The sequence below is a fragment of the Rattus norvegicus genome, chromosome 12 (assembly GCF_036323735.1).
Source record: "Rattus norvegicus strain BN/NHsdMcwi chromosome 12, GRCr8, whole genome shotgun sequence".
NCBI lineage: Eukaryota > Metazoa > Chordata > Mammalia > Rodentia > Muridae > Rattus > Rattus norvegicus.
The window spans coordinates 10,427,270-10,448,413 of NC_086030.1; the positions used below are offsets into that span (position 1 = coordinate 10,427,270).

General features: G+C 46.4%; 1 protein-coding gene across 3 annotated transcripts; it reads left to right on the forward strand.

The window, feature by feature from the left end:
• The first annotated feature begins 98 nt into the window (after positions 1–98).
• On the forward strand, positions 99–19,333 carry Hsph1 (heat shock protein family H (Hsp110) member 1). Of its 3 annotated transcripts, none has more exons than NM_001011901.2 (18): positions 99–399; positions 2,486–2,543; positions 4,450–4,590; positions 5,101–5,223; positions 5,685–5,784; positions 6,078–6,211; positions 6,574–6,818; positions 7,146–7,374; positions 8,942–9,048; positions 9,194–9,327; positions 10,913–11,121; positions 12,478–12,609; positions 15,528–15,665; positions 16,291–16,416; positions 17,078–17,185; positions 17,286–17,405; positions 17,607–17,768; positions 18,476–19,333. In NM_001011901.2, exons 1-18 carry the CDS (start codon positions 293–295, stop codon positions 18,677–18,679), a joined length of 2,577 nt encoding a protein of 858 aa, NP_001011901.1. In that variant the 5' UTR covers positions 99–292; the 3' UTR covers positions 18,680–19,333. The 3 variants fall into 3 exon arrangements, with proteins under 3 accessions (NP_001011901.1, XP_038945081.1, XP_063127185.1); XM_063271115.1 differs by lacking the exon at positions 99–399 and adding an exon at positions 4,211–4,329 and having other exon boundaries at positions 2,508–2,543; XM_039089153.2 differs by lacking the exon at positions 12,478–12,609 and having other exon boundaries at positions 174–399.
• The last annotated feature ends 1,811 nt before the right edge of the window (positions 19,334–21,144 follow it).

The following is a 21,144-nucleotide window of genomic DNA, read 5'->3' on the forward strand; positions in this document are numbered from 1 at the left end:
AGGCTCGAGAAGAAGGAAGCGGAAGTGGCACGTGGAGGCGCCGGTGAGTAAAATGCCGCAGATTCTGGAAAGTTCTCCTCAGTAGGCTACATAAGGCTGAGCGATTGGGACCTCCCCTTTTGGATTGGTAGCTGAGCGGCAGTGGCGGCGGCTGCGTGAGAGAGGCGAGCGGCGGAGAGCGGTGGCAAATACTGAACGCAGTCTCGCAGGGTAAGCCCGAGGCATCTTCCCGGCCGGTCGGGAGCAGGAGGAGCACGCAGCGGATCCCAGGCAGAGGCGGACCGGGCCAGCCATGTCGGTGGTTGGGCTAGACGTGGGCTCGCAGAGCTGCTACATTGCAGTGGCACGGGCCGGGGGCATCGAGACCATCGCCAACGAGTTCAGCGACCGCTGCACCCCGTAAGTAAGAGGGTGGGTGGCCGGGGAGGGCTCGAGCTCGCCGCTTCCCGTGGGAGATGGTGATCCGGGGATTTAGAGAACCGTGACATCCGGCGACCACCTGGTCCGGCTGGCCTTCCAGGCTCGCCCCCGACTCCCCACTCAGCTTTTTCAAGCTGGCACCCGCTCCCACCTCAGCTAGGATCTCTGCGGAGCCTGGCCTCTGAGCCTTTTCTTCCGCATGGTGAATTTCCAAATGACCTAGAAGGTTCCAGAGCCTGTTCGCTGCTGCTTGCCTAGGGAGCGAGCGGACTGTTGTTAGCGACCACAGAAACACGCTATGGTGGAGGAATCCACCTTCTCTGCTTCTCATCGACTCTCGGTTGCCCTGGTGCCCTGAATTGCTTTTTGGAAGCGTCCTTAAAGCTCATTGTGAAAGACGTTCGTGAGAGTTTCCTGACCCAGAGTTTGTTTATTTTAACAGTTTACAGTAAGCAGTACAAATTTCACATTGTCGCTAACAGGCTGCTGTGCAAAAACTCAGTGGGAAAGATGGATTTTTGTCTCGGAATTAAAAATGCTACAGCAACGTGGGTGGGTAAACGGAAGCAGGGTAAAAAGCAACTTTCTGAGGGGGTTAGTTTCTGAAGGTTACGTAGAAGCAATTAGACCCGCGTGTGCATTCACTGACAACAGCTGCGTGCATTTTAAACCATTGTAGGGTTTTTTTCCTCCATGTGCAAAGTCCAAGATAATAAATGTTAAACATCGAACCCGAAGGTAAAATCATTCCGACCTTATTAGAAGAACATTTATGGGAGTGAATAGGAGGAGATAAGCCTTGCTAATAACTTACTCTCTAAGCAGGCATTGATTCTCTTGTCTCTCTATAAAGCCATGGTGGTCTGTGATTCGGCAATTTGTAGGAAGGAAGCCAGTCTTTCATGCCTCCTTCCTATATGTCAGGTGCTTCTTTCTCTGCCTAAAAAGAAACAAAAAAGTGTTTAGAGGAAAGTAGGGGGAGCTGTTTGGGTCTGTGGGTTGTTGACCAGAATTTTCAACTGAAGTGGTTTATTACCTTTAGTCAAACTATGTAGTTGAAAATGGAGTTGGCTACTTAAATTAATATTACAGTTGATTGATTGACGTGGGAAATGAGACAGTCGGGTGTTACAAGTGTCTAGTCCCTGTGAGCTCAGAATCACAGGGCATGTAGACTGAACCATTCAGCGGTTGGTTGAGGGTCCCTGGCTTTTAGGGTGCACTGAGTACCCGCGTAGAGCATCTGGGTCTGAGCTGGTTCTGTTTCAGCAAACTTAAATGTCCTCAGTATAGTGCCAGTTTACTCATCTCAGATACCCACGTAGGAGGAACTGAACCCAAAGTAGGTTGGATTAGTAACGCACACTGGATTACTCTCTAATCCAAAGCCTTACTCACCGCCTCCTCCACACTCTCCATCTTGTCTCTGCTCTGGTTCCCTGTATCCCCTTTCCTCTGCTGAGAAAGCTGTCTCTTCATCTTGTCAAAGCAGGTCCAGTGTGACAGCTTGGCCTCTCTTTTTCCCTCAGCATTTGTTCTCCAGTCAGCAGTAACTTTGTTTCTATAGCATCTTTATCTGACCTTCTTACAGAATCTTCCAGATGGAAACCTACCTCATCTGTATCTGTAGACCTCTTAGGGTTACATAAAAAAACTTTACAATTCTAAAGCAGATGGTGAGATACATCAGGACAGAAATAAGTGTGACAGTGACATTTAGGGTTGTATGAGGCTGATGACAGGTAAAGAGTTATGTTGACTTTTGGTTGGTTGTGCATAATGCCACGTTCCCTATCCTTTGTGACCTGGTGACACTGTATTAGCACCCCAGGTATTGAGCTGCACGCAGACTAGCAGATTTCTTTGGATGTGAGCAGGGACTGAATTGTCAGAGGTGTGATTTTTAACTTGCTAGACTCCGTTTTGAATATCTGGTGAAAGTTGTAAACTGCAGGATTGTGCTTCATTTCTGTTGGGATTTCTCTCTTGTCAGCTTAGAAATGGCCAGGTGTGTGCTTTGTTTTGACGTGTGTGAGACATTTGTTTTATATTACTTTTATTTTAGGTCAGTCATATCATTTGGACCAAAAAACAGAACAATTGGAGTTGCAGCCAAAAACCAGGTACGTTCTTGAAGAGCATCATCCGTCTTAAAGGGAAATCCTAGAAGCACGGCAGAATGATGTGCTGAAGCTTAATCTAGTTTACGTTTTAAAACTCTGGCTCGGGGCTGGAGAGATGATGGCCCAGCTGATCAGCCATTAAGAGCACTTGTTGCTCTTTGGGGGTTGGGTTCCTAGCACTTACTTGGTGGCTCCACAGCCTCCTGTGACTCAGATCTTAACATTCTCTGACCTCCATGGGAGCCAGCCACACATGGGGTGCACATACCTACATGCAGACACCCATTTGTGCACCTTCAAAATAAAAATAAGGAAATCTTTTTTTTTTTTTTTTTTTTTTTTTTTTAAAGATTTATTCATTTATTATATATAAGTACACTGTAGCTGTCTTCAGATACACCAGAAGAGGGCATCGGATCTCTTTACAGATGGTTGTGAGCCACCATGTGGTTGCCGGGAATTGAACTCATGACCTCTGGAAGAACAGTCGGGTGCTCTTAACCGCTGAGCCATCTCTCCAGCCCCCGGAAATCTTTAAAATCTATGTCTACCCATTGATACCTCCCCCCACCCCACCTTTGTTCCTGTTCCTTAGGCTTTTAGTGGCAACCTTACTTTTGGGTATTTGGCCTTCAATTTAGGATGGGTGGGTGGGTGGATGGGGGGTGTCCTCACTGGAACTCCCTCACAAAGGTCTGCCTGCCTCTGCCTCCTGATTGCTGAGATTAAAGGTGCATGGCGGATCTGTGCTTGACTTTAAAATTTTTAGATGACTGACATTTGATTCATTTCCCCGTTTGTGGTTTCTCAAAGGCTAGTGGGGTTCGGGCTCCTCAGTAGGTAGCGGTACCTGCTGCCAAGCCTGAGAACAAGAGTCCATCCCTGGGACCCAAGTGGTAGTGGGAGAGAACCATTTCCAATAAAGTATCTTCATAGTTTTCCTTAGTTTGCCTGTCTAATTTATGTTGGTTTTAGACGCTTAGTACATGCGCATGCCTACCACACTGCTGAACTTTAGGTTCTGAAGACCCATAGAAGACAAGAGAAAAGAAATCATCGCTAGTTGCCTCCAAGTTTAAATGGCTTCAGGAGTTTAATCTTTTCTAATCTTCCTTTTAGTGAAGAGCCTACCTTTGAGTGAAATATACTCTGAAGTGGGACTTGTTTAATCTGGCGCTATGATCCAAAGAGTAGATTAAGAAAAGACTGTCTCAAAAAAAAAGAAAAAAAAGAAAAGACTGTCTCAGAACAACTTGGCATATTTCCATCTAGTTTTCCTGAGTTCCGTACCACTTACTACTCTGTGTACCTGAGAACACAACTGCATTCCAGGGAATGGGGTGCTAAAGTCCATCCTGTAATGATAACGAGCCTGTCCCACCTGTTAGATGGGTGTGAGTTCAGTGTTAGAAGATCTGTGGGCTGCCCTCTCTAGTAAAAAAGTCACTTAGAAACTTAAAATCATCCTCACCCCCTCTACCCCTGGCACAGCTCAGGTTCTAGGAAGAGACACACAAAGTCCTCATCCTGGCAGTGCTCCAGGTCTCACTGAAGTTGGGATCTTGAGCTCGTGTTTATTTGGGGACAAGATGGGATACAACAGTACAGTTGCTGCAGAGTTTTAGAGCTCTGGAGACAGTTGCGCCGTCTTTTCCTTTATCTTGCAGATTTTGAGATCTGCCCCAAAATCTGATGACACCATTGCCTTTCCTTCTGGCATTTTCCATAGAAGAAAGTACAGTAGGAGCTATCCATTCATGGAAAAGGAGGACTGAGGGACAGTTAGGTATACCTCTCCCAGCGATGATTTCAGTTGCAAAAATGACTGTCTGAAATTGCTGTACTTGCTGTAGGACTGGGGGTGACAAGATTAGAAAAAAGTTTAAATTGTACATTTCTTTTGCAGCAAATCACTCATGCAAACAATACGGTGTCTAGCTTTAAGAGATTTCATGGCAGAGCATTCAATGATCCCTTCATTCAAAAGGAAAAGGAAAACTTGAGCTATGATTTGGTCCCAATGAAGAATGGTGGTGTTGGAATAAAGGTAATACAACCGATCGGCCAGGCTCTGAGCAGTCTGTAGTAGGGAATGCTCACATTGTAGTAGCTTAGCCCTCATTAATGGGTTACAGTAGGGCCTTTTCTCTCACTTGACTCCTTTAAAATACAGTTAATAGGAGCTGTTCCCTGAGACGTACTCTGCATTTCTATAGATTAATCTGTGGTTCTTGGTTGCTATGGTATTGAAGTCTAAGTAATAATGTCTCAGAAACGGTCAGACAGCCCTGTGGGAGCATGTGCCAAGCAGTAAAGCAACAACCAGAGATCCTAAGAGCAGTTGTCTGGTCAGTACACGTCTTGGTGACCCGGCCTGAGCTTTCCCAACTTTTTTCAGCTGTAGGGAAAAGTTCCTCTTCCTTTCTCCTCCCTTTCTCTTTTAGTTCCTTTTTTCTTTCCGAATACATTTTGTGGAGCAGGATATATGCTAACGGTTGGCAGTTCCTGTACCGCTTAGCTGGACTGTTAGCGCATTTAACGTTTCCCCTCATTGTAGGTCATGTACATGGACGAAGACCATCTCTTTAGCGTGGAGCAGATAACAGCCATGCTGCTGACTAAGTTGAAGGAAACTGCGGAAAACAACCTCAAGAAGCCGGTGACAGACTGTGTCATCTCGGTGAGTAGAGCGCAGCCAGGCAGTGCTTGCTTTCAGCTGCCTTTCAGCTCAGTACTGCATTGCACAGACTCTTGGCGTACCTGGGTGCGCTAAGCTCAGTGTTCTGGCACTACAGAGGTCCTCGACTGTAGAGCCAGTCAGTGCAGTGGGGTCTCCATGAAGCTTTCTAAAAAGACAGGGTGACGGGCGTCACTGGGTTCTCCCTCCGTGGCAGTTGACTGCTCTAATACCGGGGGTTGGTCATTCATGAGCTTTTCCCAGTGAAAGAATTCTTACCTCAGTTGAAAACCAGTGCTTTGGGAATTGTTATCATTTAATTATTTTCTCAAAAAGGTAGCTCTGATAGTCGGAAATTGCTGGAAACCAAGTCTGTTTGTGTTTGGGGCCGCGTTCACTGTTGGGAATTAAGATTGTGAGGCAGTTGGAAGCACTGTCTAGAAAGCGGGCATTCGTCTTTGCAGGTCCCGTCCTTCTTCACAGATGCTGAGAGGAGGTCTGTTCTGGATGCCGCACAGATTGTGGGCTTGAACTGCTTGCGGCTCATGAATGACATGACGGCTGGTAAGGACTGGTGTTTTCTGGTGCTCACCAGAGGTGGCAGTTACTGATAGTGCTTTTACAGTTGAGAAAGACTAAGTTCGCGGGTAAGCAGGCGCTTAGCAGGTTATGCTTAGAACTAGGTGTTACATAGCATCTGGTACCATTTGTGACTCGTGGGTAATTATGGAGTGATGGAAAGTTACCCAAAAGTCAAGAAGAGAGTGCTCCCTGGTTCCTTGGGAAATGTGAAGGGTCTTCTGTGACAAGAAGTTCCCAGAAAATGACTGGCGGGTTTGCTTTTGCTTTCCTTGTAGTTGCTTTGAATTATGGAATTTATAAGCAGGATCTCCCGAATGCAGACGAGAAACCCCGAGTCGTGGTGTTTGTGGACATGGGACACTCCTCTTTCCAAGTGTCTGCCTGTGCTTTTAACAAAGGGAAACTGAAGGTAAAGTTGAAAGGAACGGCCCAAACTAGAGATGTGTGAAACACTCCATAGAAACAGTGTGTCCTCTTAGCACACCCTGAAGGAGGGGCGGCTTTTTGTGTTTAAGGTTCTCTTCAGTGTAGAAAATACTATAAGAGAGTTAAAGAGATTGGCATTTCTTTAGTTCATCCCTCCTGACTTGGATTTAAATACAAGTGTGAGCATGTCAGTTAGCCTTTTGAATAGGAATTTCCAGGATTCTAATTAAAAACATGATGGACCCTGGGTTCGATCCCCAGCTCCGAAAAAAAAAAAAAATAGAAAAAAAAAAAAACATGATGGAGATAACCTGAATCTTCTCTCTTGTTTTTAACCAACCTTAGGTTCTAGGCACAGCTTTTGATCCCTTCTTGGGAGGAAAGAACTTTGACGAGAAGCTCGTAGAGCATTTTTGTGCTGAATTTAAAACCAAGTACAAATTAGATGCAAAATCCAAAATTCGAGCCCTCCTTCGTCTCCATCAGGAGTGTGAAAAGTTAAAGAAGCTCATGAGTTCTAACAGCACAGACCTGCCGCTGAACATTGAGTGCTTTATGAATGACAAGGACGTCTCTGCAAAGATGAACAGGTATTTGTATCTTGATTTCAACTCGTGAAATAGATAAAAGTTAAACATTTAAATTTAACCTCATGTTCTTTGTGGCCAGTTGACCTTACACTTGAAGATTGTGTCTTATGTGGCTTATGGCTGTAGACACCACTGTTTGTCATTTAGTCCTTTAGGGGCACTTGGAGAAGAATGCTTTTGCTTTTTGGAAGTGTGTGCGCATCCTTACCATGGTACACGTGGGGATCTCATGGGCCAACTCAGGGTTCCTTCACTGTCAAGCTTTGAAACATTACAAAGTAATCCTGTCCTAGAAATGGTTCATGATGTGCCCCTTCTGATTCTCAGGTCACAGTTTGAAGAACTGTGTGCTGAGCTCCTACAAAAAATAGAGGTCCCCCTTCACTTGTTGATGGAACAAACTCACCTCAAGACTGAAGAAGTGAGCGCCATTGAGATAGTTGGAGGAGCCACAAGAATCCCAGCTGTGAAGGAAAGAATTGCCAGATTCTTTGGGAAAGACGTCAGTACCACGCTCAACGCAGACGAGGCTGTGGCTAGAGGGTGCGCACTGCAGGTACGTGAGTTCCCACTCGCTCAGCCTGGTGGTTCATACACACGCACCCTGTTCCTGCTGTTCCAAAGGAAGCTAAATCCTGAAAGATGAGAGAGACTGGAGGGTGCAGAAGTGGAAGGTGATGATGGTGGTCATGCGGCTGATGGTCCCATGAGCGCCAGAAGCTGGCCTGGTTCTGAGACAGCAGAAACCAGCTGGGAGCAATTAGAAGGAGGGAATTAGAATGCTAATCAGCTGTCATAATTGATTTGAGGGTGTGTGTGTAGGTTAAAAGTATTAGTTAACAATGATTTTAGGGGGTTGGGGATTTAGCTCAGTGGTAGAGCGCTTGCCTAGAAAGCGCAAGGCCCTGGGTTTGGTCCTCAGCTCTGAAAAAAAAGAAAGAAAAATGATTTTAGAAAATAGAGACTTTCCCTACTCCCAGATGAACTTTTTTTTTTTTTTTTTTTTTTGGTTCTTTTTTTCGGAGCTGGGGACCGAACCCAGGGCCTTGCGCTTCCTAGGTAAGCGCTCTACCACTGAGCTAAATCCCCAGCCCCCCAGATGAACTTTTAACCTGCTTCTCAAATGAAGCAGTGCAGGAGCCGAAGTCGGTGAGGCAGGCGCACCTAATCTGGATGTTATCAGTGAACAGAGAATGCCGGTTACACTTAAGATAGCACAGTCAAATAAGGCTGCAGCATTGCAACTGATGTTGTCGGCCGTGTTTGAGCCAGGATCATCTACTTACAGTTGTTTAAAGAATGAGATTGTGTGAGCAGAGGTCTTCAGAGGGCTTGCCTTGAGTACTACAGCAGAAGAGAGCAGACAGCACTGCTCAGTGTCTGTCACAGCCTAGCCTGGCTTTGGGGTCATTAAAGTTTGTGAATTGTACAAAACAGTGGACTTCTTTAAGACATGGTCACATGCATCTGAGTCCACAGTGTTTGACACCGTTTACTGGAACCAACCCATTTCCTTGGCAGTCCTTTACAGGACCGCCTTGTTCTTCTTCCTTCATAGTGGGCCGCACATCCTTATCTCTCTCCCCAGACTGTGGGGAATTCATGGTTTCCAAGAGGTGGAGCCAAGTTTTGGCTTCTGTTTTAAGGACACCGCTGGCCAGGCACTCCTTGGGTCAGTGTGCTTTTTTATTTGTTTAGTCAGTTTGCTGTGTCCTGTCCCGACTTGGAATTTGCTCCTGCTTTTCACTTATAAATTCTGCTGAAAATGTGAATTTCTTGAGTTTTGCCCTTTTTGTTCTTTGACATGGGGAAGAAGTAAAGTAGGGCTTTCTGTAGGCGTGCACATCAACAGTCCGCTTGTAACTACAAATGCCACTAGCGAGGCAATGCTGGAAAACCTGTGTTCTCAGTCTAGGAAGCTTGGAGTTAGGAATTGCTGGCCCAAGATTCATGGTTTGTCTTTGTGCTACTGATTAGCATAATGTTAGGGTGGCATGTTCTTTCTGCTTAAGGAGAGCCATGCTGCAAGCAGCTAAGTTTGCCCATCTTGGTGTAGCTGTCATATATGGAAATAATTTTGTGCTCATGATATTTTTAACCTTTAAGAACTCTCTCCTTTCCAGTGTGCAATTCTTTCTCCGGCATTTAAAGTTAGAGAGTTCTCCGTCACCGATGCAGTTCCTTTCCCAATATCTCTGGTCTGGAACCATGACTCAGAAGAAACTGAAGGGTAAGTAGGTGCAGACAGCTTCCACATACCTTACCACCTTTCTTTTGTTTGGTCGTTGTGAGTGGTGGGGTAGAATTAGTAAGATGGTGGCGTTTGTCTTTATCAAGTTTGAGCTCTTGGATTTCTTTGTTTCCTTCCTCCTTAGTGTTCACGAGGTGTTCAGTCGGAACCATGCTGCTCCTTTCTCCAAAGTGCTCACCTTCCTGAGAAGGGGACCCTTTGAACTAGAAGCTTTCTATTCTGACCCTCAAGCAGTTCCATATCCAGAAGCAAAAATCGGTAAGCAAGTCCATGGTGTGCCTCTGCTTTTGGAGTGAGAGTTGCAGCTCGTTGTCCTGCATAGAAACTGACCTTGTTTTCTGTAGCACTGTGGTGAGGAGTCTCGTCTTTGTTGGACACTGACCTGGAGACTTGCTCTCCTGTTGTGTGTAGTGCAGACTGTATTTGCAAAGTACTTGTCACTCACACAGACCTCCAAGGTGTAAGTGTTGTCAGCAGGGTGTTACTTCAGATTGGAAGTTTGGCTCCCAACAGTGGGGTGGACCTTCCCAGACCTTGTGAACTATGACCTCTTTGAAGGGGCACCTATCTCTTCAGGTGCCATTGGCCCATCTGCTTTGGTTTTAGTAACTTAGTATTTTATTAGACTGGAAAAACTGGTGCTGCCAGGCTCTAAGAGTTGCCTTCCCTCACCTCACTGAGAGAGAAAGCATTTGAAGGACTCCAGTCTGGCCAGCTATGTTTTCTTTAACTGAAGACTAGTGTGTCCTGACCTATCACAGCCTGCCCTAGACACTGCACAGTGATGTGGTAGAGCAGCTGAGAGATGGTGGGATACGGACTCAGTTTCTGTATTCTCTAGCCAGTACTGAGCAGAGGTGAATAGTTCACATGCCTGGCAAATACCTGTTTTCAGAATACTATCTGTGTGTGAGTGACTGTATGGAGGTCATAGGACAACTTTGGGAAGTTGGTTCTCTGCTTGCACTGGGTGTCCCAGGAGTAAAGTTGGGTAGAATTCCACCCAGAAGAACAAAGTTCGAGGACTGAAGACTTTCATAGCAAGCGCTTTATCTGCTGAGCTATGTCAGCAGCCCTCCCTCAAGAGGCTTATCATTCAGTGATGGCTGACTAGGTACGAGGCTGTACAGGAAGCACCCATTATAAATAGTGTTCTCAACCATGCTGCAACCCTTCAGTACAGCTGGTTGCGTTGTGGCCCCCCCACCATAAAATTATTTCTTTGCTACTGTTAATAATTGTAAATATCCATGTTTTCCCCTGCTAAGGGTTGTTTGCCCCTCACTCCCCAAGGGGTCTGGGCTCCCTGATTGAGAAGCACTTGTCTAGAAGACCAGAGGACAGCATCCAGACTTCTTAGTCCTTCGTTACTCTGCAGGGCTGTAGTCCTGCCCCACAGTGCAGGTGCTGATGTGTGCCCGGCTTCGGTCAGAAGAGCCGTATCCCTAAAGGCTGGGAGTGGAGCATGGCGGGCTTTCTTCTGTAGATTAGCTCGTCGGTTTTTTTGTCCATGGTCTCATCCAACTGGAGATGGGAAGGAGGAGGCAGGAGACTGATATCTAGGAGAGCCTGCCTCTGTGTCTGCCCAGCTCATGTTACTGCAAGAGTGCTTTCTTACAGAGGTTGAAAGCATGTCAGGACTTTCTGGCATGTCAGGATGTGGTGTGGGTAGACTCGCTCCTAAGTGCCACCCGCAAGGGACCTGAGGTTGGTCGAGGTTGGGAAACCATTTTGGAGTGATAACTTCCTTCGCATTTGCTTCTTTTATTTTAGCCTTTGTATTTTCTTGGCTGTCTATAGAAATACAAAGTCTGTCTAAATTGGTGCTTCCTTTTCATTCTAGGCCGTTTTGTCGTTCAGAATGTTTCTGCACAGAAAGATGGAGAAAAATCTAAAGTGAAAGTCAAAGTGCGTGTGAACACACATGGCATTTTCACCATATCCACGGCATCCATGGTGGAAAAAGTCCCGACTGAGGAGGAGGATGGGTCCTCTGTCGAGGCAGACATGGAGTGTCCAAACCAGAAACCAGCAGAAAGCTCGGATGTGGATGTAAGTTGCTAGAGCGATTGTCACATTCAAAAGTAGAATTGACTTCATTCTAAGCTGTAGGAGGGTAATTGTTATTTTCAATTACATAACACTGATGAGAATTGTATGTGATGTAATTAGGTGGCAGGAGATGAGAATATTGTTATTGTGGCAGGTGCATGATCCTGTGAAGAAAGTGGAATATGAGTAGAGGAGAGAAGTTACTTTTTTCTTTGCATTCTTATGGATATGTGTTACATCAGATGTTGACTGTTTAAAAACAACTATGAAAATTGAAATAGGAAAGTAGATTTTGTTTCATTTTCAGTGTACAGCAAAATTGGCCCTGGTGTTTATTCTGGGACTTATTTTTATTAACACAGCTTTCTGGGTTGGGGGAGGCGAGGAGAGAAATCCCACAGGTGATGGTGGAGCTGCCGAGACTGCTTTTTCTTAGCTTAGGCTTGCAGTGGATTGCTGGGAGCAGCAAAAATGGCTTCCAGCAAGAGGCAGACAGTGCAGTGCTGGTGTAAGGTGTTGGCGTCCACAGGTCTCAAACCCTGAAGGACCTTTAGCATCCAATGAACCTTAGGTTTGTTCTCATCTGGACACCGTTCCGGAGTGGCTAGTGCTGTATCCTTTCTCTAGGTCCTAGAGCCTTCAGTATGGGAAGGCCTTGCCTCTCAGTGTCTGCTTTAGGACTAGAATCCGTGGGTGGAAATGTGAAGTCTTCAGGGGTGGGCAGGGCATCGTTATCTCAGAGTAGTTCAGCCTTCCTTCTCCAGTGTGGAGAGAGGTGATAGCAGGTGCACGTTTGCTGGGGACTGGGGGCTGCTAAAGAGCCTTCAGGGGTAATTTTCTTTTCCCTTTTGTCTTTAAGCCATATTTTTGGCAGGGTTGTTGGTTGGTGGGTACTGTTGATTCTTGGTGCTGAGGTCCTATGAGGTAAGAGTGCTGAGTCATGGACTGAGAAGCCGTGTAACTCTAGAGCGATCCACTAAGGTACATGCTGCTGCTGCTGCTCGAGTTCAGACACTTGGTTTTGTAAAGAGCCTGGGCTAGTAGCGCGCGTCCTGTGCTTGTGAGAGCCGGCTGTTAGGGTTAGGTGAAAGGTTCTTCAAGGGGAGCTCTGGATTTTTACCCACCAGAGCCCTCGTGTCTTCTGTAACTAACTATGTAATACTATCATTTATAAAGTTATTTACAGGTTTGAAATGTCTAAAGTTTCATGTACTTGTTTTTATCTGGTACCTTTTATTTTCTGCCCACCTAATAAGACTTCAGAAATTGAGAGTACTGTCTTTGGTGCCCTGTAATTTTAAATTCATACAAGTACACCTGCTTTCTACATCCTTTGTGCCTGGGCTTTCATTTCAGAAAAATATCCAGCAAGACAACAGTGAAGCTGGAACACAGCCCCAGGTACAAACTGATGGTCAACAAACCTCACAGTCTCCCCCTTCACCTGAACTTACCTCAGAAGAAAACAAAATCCCAGATGCTGACAAAGTGAGTGACTCTTCCAGTTCATTGCATTAGATGGTCTTGCGGTGTATGATGGTTGATGGTTTGACCCTGTGCTTTCAAGACGGGTCCTGGTGATTTTATGGGGGTGTAGGTTTTTTTTCCTGTTCATTTTCTACGTGTGTTACTCAGCTAAAAACCAGCTAGGAGTAGTGGTCAAACGTGAACAGGGAAACCAGTACTCTCCTTTAGATCCCAAAGCCTCACTTAAGAACGCAACTCTTGGGGCTGGGGATTTAGCTCAGTGGTAGAGTGCTTACCTAGGAAGCGCAAGGTCCTGGGTTCGGTCCCCAGCTCCGAAAAAAAGAACCAAAAAAAAAAAAGAACGCAACTCTTAAAACAAGAGCTGAAAGCAAAGGTTTGTTGTGTTTTAGAGGACAGAAGGACCTGCTCATTTCACAGTCAGAAGGATGCATGCAGTGCTGCAAGATTAATTAAAGAGTTGATTAATGTAATTAATTAATACTTGGACTTTAGGAGTGTAGTAAACTTTTTCTCTTTTTTTTCAAGTAACCTATCAATTTTTAATTAATTATGATAGTCTGGTAATCTCTGTATTCCTAAGTGATTATTCCAGTGTTGGAAGCTAAATAAACTATTGTGTCCCTCGAAAGAATGCCAGATTGTAATCAGACCTTTAAAGCTAGTGGTCAGGTTGATAGTGAGAAGCCGGTTCCCAGCCTAAGCTCTATTTCAGAGTTCAGTCTCTGTAAATGGTTAACTGCCCTTCATAGTCGGGCTTCCTCTTGAATTCTGAGAACACCTTACCCTTACTCAAGCACGTTACAGAAGGGCTGCTGGAGGTCAGAATGGATTTTCTGCTAGGTTTTTATTTTCCTCTGTCCTGATTAATCTTGTGGCTCTTAGCATGAACTGATTTTTGAAAGCTGTTTTTATTCATTTATTTTCTTATTAGAAAAGAGTTGAGGTGATAGTATTTATTTGGAAAATAGGTCCTCACATTTCAACATCATTCCCCTTGATTTGGAGTGAAATTTCTACAGACTTTTCTGCAGATAATTTTAGTACCTTTCTAGAAAATGACATTGGGTTTTAGCCTCAGACACTTCTTGGAATATTGCCGGACTTTCGAGGATCCTGCTTGTGGTCCAGTTAAGATCTGGAAGGAGACTTCTGTCTAGTTTAAAGTCTTTTGCTGGGGCAGTCTCTCAGCCAGCCCTCCTATCTGCCCACGAAGTTTTCACTGCCTACTTAACAGCTCCATTCTCTCCCACTCCCTTCGCTGGCTGCCACTTTGTGTGTCTGTCTGTCTGTCTGTCTGTCTCCCATCCCCTCTACCCCAGGAGTCCTGCTCCCTTACTTCCTGCCCCAGCTCTGGGCTGTCAGTTCTTTATTACACAGTAAGTTACATTCCAGTCTGAGCCAATCAGCAGCAAGACAATACCCACTCCATCTCTTGCCTTTAGGCATTGAGGGCTGCCTGACCTTCATCTTCTGGCCAGTGACACGCATTTACAAAAAGAAAACTGGTGATGGGCCATAGAAATAGAAATAACAATACCGGCATCCTGCCCACACTTCTCCCTCTGCTGGTACAGCAGCCAACTATTGAAAATACAGGCACACACCTTCAGAAGATGAGGGAACCCAATATAATTGGAGGGTTTCTCATGCGTATTGGAATGCTGTTTTGTGCTTATGTTGGTTGGGTCAGGGATTGGTTGCATTTTGTTCCTGGAGTATCAGTTGCATGCCCATGTCTTGCTAGGCAGTGGGTTGATTTTTCTCTGCAGTTAAGGACATGATGCTTTGGCACTGTAGGCTGACTGCATGGTCCACTGTAGTCCGTAGCTTTAGCACAGTCAGTGCACTTGGTTTTCATAGCTCTGTAGCTTGCAGCTCAGGTTCCCAGGGGCAGGGATTGTGGGATGTCACAGGTCTTCCCATCTTGACATGCTGGCCTGGGCAGTCCTGCTAGTGTGAGCTGCACACTGTCTCATCCTAAGTCCACTGTGCAACTGAGTCTCCTCAGCTGTGTGTGCTTGGAAAAGTAAAGGTCACAGGAGATATCTCTGTAGCCTTGTATTTATAGAACTTGAAATCCAAAATATGTGCTGGTATCTTCTGAGTATCTTCTCTTTTTTAGTAGTCAACATTCACAATGACATTGTAGGGTTAGGAAGTTTTCTATACTCCTTGTGAAGCCTGAAGCCAGTTTTCTGCAGTGGTTTGGGTATTTGTGTTTTGGCTTTGACCTGTCTATCGCATGCAGTCAGCTTTGGAGTTTTCTACGTGTGGCAGGTGCATACTGGCATCAAATTCAGATTTAAGAGCCTTTTGGACTGGGGATACTCTGTCATTTGCCATATCGCCCCATTTGCTACATTTGTATGGCACAAGCTGGCCTCAAACACATAGCTGTAGACTTCTGAGTGCTGGGGTGACAGGCATGACAACTGTGCTGGCTGTCTCCAAAGTTTCAAAGGAGAAATGATGTGGCTGGAAGGAGGCGGAGCCTCTGCATGTAATAAGCAGGGTAGCAGTTAGAGAGCGCTAGTCCTCATTGGGACGGGCACTGTGCTGGGAGAGAGGGACCTGGGATAGGCAGTCGGCACCTGAGTAAATTCTGACATCTCTAGTGTTGGTCTGAAGTTATGTGACGTTGTTATTGTACGAGTCTAGACTAGAAAAGTAGATCATTTTAGTTTTGAGTTTAAAGGGACTTGGAAAAGACTAAAGATTAATGTGCCTAGAGAAGATAATGGTGATTGATTGATGCAGAAAGGTGACAACACTGAGTTACTGTCAAGGTCCGAGGGGGACGGTGGGTGTAGATGCCCTTAGATGTTCCAGCATGAGAGTGAGAGTCCGTGCATCAGCAAAAATGGTAGAGGTTTTTGTTTTCTAAGCATTAAGACGTTTTCTTTTTCTTAACCCTCAAGGCAAATGAAAAGAAAGTTGATCAGCCTCCAGAAGCCAAAAAACCTAAAATAAAGGTGGTAAACGTTGAGCTGCCTGTTGAAGCCAACTTGGTGTGGCAGCTAGGGAGGGACCTTCTGAACATGTACATCGAGACGGAGGTGAGTGCTCTCCTCACAGCATGCCGCAGGGGGTAGTGTCTTAACTTCTCACCAGGGGTTACGTTGCAAATGATTTCAGAGATAGATAAAGGCAAAAGGATGGGTCTTTCTGCTTAATTTAATGGAGTTGGTTGGGTTTGGTACTGTGAATTCTGTACATTATAGGGAGTTGTATTGTGTGTGGCTGGGAATTGCTGTGTTCCTTTGAAGCCATTGGTTACGCAGAACACAGGCACAGCTTATAGTCTCAACGTTGAGAGACTGAGAATGATCAAGGTCCACTTTACTGAGATGAGCACACTGAATTTAGAAGTCTATTAAAGTAGAGCGCTTGCCTAGGAAGCGCAAGGCCCTGGGTTCGGTCCCCAGCTCTGAAAAAAAGAACCAAAAAAAAAAAAAAAGAAGTCTATTATTAAAAGTCCTCATTGTTTCAATGTAAGAGTGTAATGATATGTGGGACGGCCTAACATTCTTAGAAAACATCTACACATATTTATAGATCTAAGGACCAGGAGGTTTGGAAGAAAAGGTTGTGTGAGGTACAGAGTGAAATGATTTTTCTGCAATCTTCACTTGTTGAGGTGTGGTTTGGATCTCTGAAGGTTGCCTAACTCCTTCCTGACAGGGCAAGATGATCATGCAGGACAAGCTGGAGAAGGAGAGGAACGATGCTAAGAACGCCGTGGAGGAGTGTGTGTATGAGTTCAGAGACAAGCTGTGTGGACCGTATGAGAAATTTATATGTGAGCAGGTACGCTTCGGCTCTGCTGGCCGCTGGTCCAGAGTTCAGTAGTCACTGCTGTGCACACTTGATGAAAACAAAAGGAGCAGGGCCCTAGAGAGACTTGCCCGCCATGAATGTCACTGTCATTCTAGGAGTGGTCACCATCCAGGAGGTGAAGCGTCTGCTCTGCAGTCTGTGGCATGTGGCATAGGAAGCCTAAAGATAAATAGGAATCCTTGCACTTCTGTGCTGGTGTTGTCAGGCACTTGTCTGTCCCCATGTGACACCACTGCAGTGTCACTCAGCAGCACCATCCCCTCTACTCTTCCCTTGCTTACGTGATGCTCTGGGTCAATCCAGAAGCACAGCTGTGGGAAGAGGCTGATGAGACAACAACCTGGTGTGTTGTGGGGGTGACTTAGGCTTGGGTTTGCACCTCCTCCAGCTGAGCTGTGCCACACTGGGCTTTGGTTGCCGCCGTGCCTGGCATGACTGAGATGATTGCTTTGGGCACAATTGTGGGGATACGGTTGTCCTCCGTGACCCAGCATTGGGTGTTGAGATGACCTGGAGCTGGGTTTCTTGGGTACAGCTCTGTGAGTCAGAAGTGGTGTGCTAAAATTCTGTAAAACAGAGGCCATGACACCTCTGAAATAGATTGCCACTGATCTTCGTCCTTCATGTAAAGGAACACGAGAAGTTTCTGAGGCTTCTCACAGAGACAGAAGACTGGCTGTATGAGGAAGGAGAGGACCAAGCCAAGCAGGCCTATATTGACAAGTTGGAAGAATTGATGGTAAGCTCTGTTCTCCCCTAAAAAGTACAGTTTGCATCTTAAGCCGTAGATGTTTATTAAAGTGTAAGTTTGGCCATTTTTAACTCCTATTTCATTTTAGAAAATGGGCACTCCTGTAAAAGTCAGATTTCAAGAAGCCGAGGAGCGACCGAGAGTGTTGGAGGAGCTAGGCCAGCGCCTACAGCACTATGCCAAGATCGCAGCAGACTTCAGAGGCAAGGTGAGGTGGACACTGCTCTCATCCCAGGGACTGACCTAGACTCAGCCAACATACGGCCTAGGATCTTTATGCTGAATAAATGTTGCTCAGTGGGGAACTGTCAGTGTTTGGGACCAGGATGGATTTGAACTTGGGGAAAGTGGGTCCAAGTAGATATGGCTGTCGATATTCTCTAGAATGTCTTGTGTATTTTCTGTCCAGGATGAGAAATACAACCACATAGATGAATCTGAAATGAAGAAGGTTGAGAAGTCTGTTAACGAGGTGATGGAGTGGATGAATAATGTCATGAATGCTCAGGCTAAACGGAGTCTCCATCAGGACCCTGTTGTGCGCACTCATGAGATCAGCGCTAAGGTCAAGGTGAGTGTGCTACCAGCTCCTGACCACTCATTCAGCTTGGCGCACTGGTGCCTCCCTCTTCTGGACCAGCACTGGCTTCCTTAATTCAGTATTGCCATTTAGAGCTGTTCCATCTCCATCTGTCCTAGTTGGCAGTGTGTCCTTGAACCTTCTATGTGCCAGCAGTTGTCTGCCCTTAGAGGGAAATAGACATTGAGTGCACAGTCTGTCCTGCTCTGGGATAGAGACCAGCAACACTGTCTGGTGCTAATCCTGGGGGAGAAAAAGTAGGGCAATGGCTCAGGATGCTGTGCTGTGAAGAGCAGGCGGCCGGCATTTGACCAGGGGCGGCCTGAGAAGACGACGGAGGGAGTGCTGCTTATCTGAAGTAGTGCGCGTGAACAAGGCCCAGGGGAAGTGGGCCTTCTCAGCCAGGTTCAGTTCCAGACTCCAGATAAGGATGGCATCCTGAGTCCTTGCCCGTCTCACTGCAGTTCCTAACTCCTGTGCCGGTGTCTGGTGTTGTGCATGCATTAGCGTCTATAGCTTCCCAGCAAGTCCCCGAGGAGCAGCCATAGGAGGGAGTCCGTGTGATTAGGATGGTCGCTGTGGTTCCTTTATGCAGGTTTGATGAGAAGAGCGGAGTCCGTCCGTCGGGTAGAGTGAGGAAGTTGCCGAGTTAACCAGGCGGGTCTCATTTACCATAGTGACTCCCTTTGTTTTCTCAGGAACTGAACAATGTTTGTGAACCTGTTGTAACTCAACCCAAACCAAAAATTGAGTCACCTAAACTGGAGAGAACTCCAAATGGCCCAAATATGGACAAGAAAGAAGATCTAGAAGGCAAGAGTAATCTCGGTGCTGACGCTCCACATCAGAACGGTGAATGCCACCCTAATGAGAAGGGCTCTGTCAGCATGGACCTGGACTAGGCTCTGCCCTGGCTCCCTCCTCCGACTCATGAAATGTGTTTGCCATTGTATGTGATTCTGTATGACAGACTGAGTCTATTTATATTTTCTTTCTTCCTTTTTTTTTTTTTTAAAGACTGTCTAGACATTTTGTGTATTATGAGGGAAAAAAGAAAAAGCTTGAGTCTGTAGTCTCTGACCCTAAATGAGAGTGACTTTGGTGACAGGCTCCTGTGGAGTTGGGACCCCACTGAGCTCTGTACAGTATTGCTGCTCATATGCTGAGGAGGGAGGTCGTTTGTCTTCTGAGGACGTGAACTGCACTGACAGCGCTGGGCTCAGTCTGCAGCAGCTGTTCTTGCCAAGGGGTTTTCTGTGTTCTTCTGCATTTGCTCTTCATTTCCGCATGTGTGGCCGGGGTTGTTCATAAATGAGACTGAGTCTGATCTGCATAAGGGCTTTCCAAATTAAGTCTGTCCAGTAGAGTGATTTGCTTTATTATTACCAAGAATACAACAGCTAGTGAACCGTAGCAGCATGCGAAGCAGGGCTGTAACTATCACCATACATGCACTGTCCCGTGGAGGTGTGACACGGGAGACGTGTGGATCATGTGATCATTGTGAACACCTTGTGAGCTTTAAAATAAAGTCCACCCTGTGGTGTCATTTCTAAGCTGTTGGCCTTGTCATTGACTTGGAATGTCATTGGAGAAAGGAGTCCATCTTAAAGAACAGTACCTGCTGACCATGCAGCAGAACCCGAGCACAGGGTCCCACCCTGGACAAACCCTGCTGGTACCTGTGACCATCCTGGCCCTTGTTCTCTGGAGACTGACCGACTGAGGGGGTGGGTCTGCTAGTGTTCTACAACTATGTGCCCTATAGCCAAAAACCCAGAAGTTAACCTGTCGGTATTGTCCGGTATTAAAAATGGACAGCTTTGGTGAATTCTGAAGTCAGTTTAAAATATTTGTGTGTTCTTGGTTCTTTTGTTAGGTTTTACTACATAGAGTCCTTTGCTCTTGGTGTGGCATCCTAGGGCAGGGCATCCATCATGGTGTCTGAGCAAGTGGCAGGGGGAAATTCTTCGCCATCCGTCAGATGGAAAGAGGAACCCCTTTGCTCCAGTATCACCTTGGAAGACAACACCTTCTTGCTAGGCCTGACCAGTTTCCCCAGGCACGGAGGAGTGCTACCAGCTGGTGACCCCACTCAAACACAAGGCCGACCTTATTAGCTGTAGGCTTTGGGCAGTGGGAAGCTTAACGTCTAGTGTGCACTGCCACCATCCTGAGGCTGAGTTTTGGTAGCTATAACGCCTGAAGGTTGGCACATTACCATCAGGGAAGCTTAAGTGCAATCAGTGTAGCGCTAGCTCTGGGAAATTCCCTGACTGAATCACAACATGGTGGGCACAGGGGTGGTGGTAGGGTGATGGCACACCTTTAATTCCAGCACTTTGGGAGGCAGGAACAATCTCTCTGAGGCCAGCCTGGTCTGCACAGAGAAGCCCTATCTTGACCCATGTGCATGCGCGCACACAATGGCGAGTGCCCTCAAGGGTGGGATGGAGAGCACTACTGTGCTCCACTGGGGACCCAGAAAGACTGGGAACTGCTGTTCTGTCCTGCTTCTTTGGAGCAATAAGCACGGTCCCCTAAGATATCTACTAACCCCGAGGGCCCCACATCCAAGACCTCACGCTTCTCTCTGTTTGAAGATTTAAAATTAGTTGTGGGCAAATTAATTCATAGGCTTGCACTTGTCTGTGGAAGCTGGTAGAGGACATTAAATCCCCAGGACTTGGGGCTCTGAGACATGACGTCAACCACTGCACTCTGCAAGAGCAGCAAGTGATCTCAGTCACTGAGCCATCTCGCCAGCCCATAGATCTATCTACTAGTTCTAGGAGGACTTGGCATGTCCAACATGTGAACCCTCAATAAATCTTGTCCAAGCAACACCATTTCCAGTGTACTTGGAGTTTTCTTCCTGATCAGTAAAATACACAACAAAAAAGTACAGAGAGGGACTCAGCTGAGGGGGGAGGGAGGAAGATCGGGGCAAGATTATCAAATGCTTGCTCGCTAACTCATACACTTTGAGATCCTGGTGGTTTTCCATAGAACACTCGACCTACCCTCCGCTTGTTCCCTCTGTAAAGTCAGCTCCTGCTTGAGGATTACTTAAGCAACTAGTTAGTGCAGTGTGTGAACTTGCAGAGTGAGCACCCAGTGAGGCCTGGTGACAGCTAGGGAGCCTACCTGCTTGTCAATCTCTAGTGTCTCCAGTACCCCGGCTTTGCCAACTTCGCACCCATGAGCATGGTCCCACTTTGGTGCTGTCTGAAAGCGTGGCTTCTGCAACCAACACAGCCATGAGACAAGAACATGCCTTTCTCCATGACCAGTGAACCACACAGCCGCTGGGTGTTTAATGGAAATCCAGTCTGTTACTGTTGAGTGACCAGGGCTATCTCTGGGT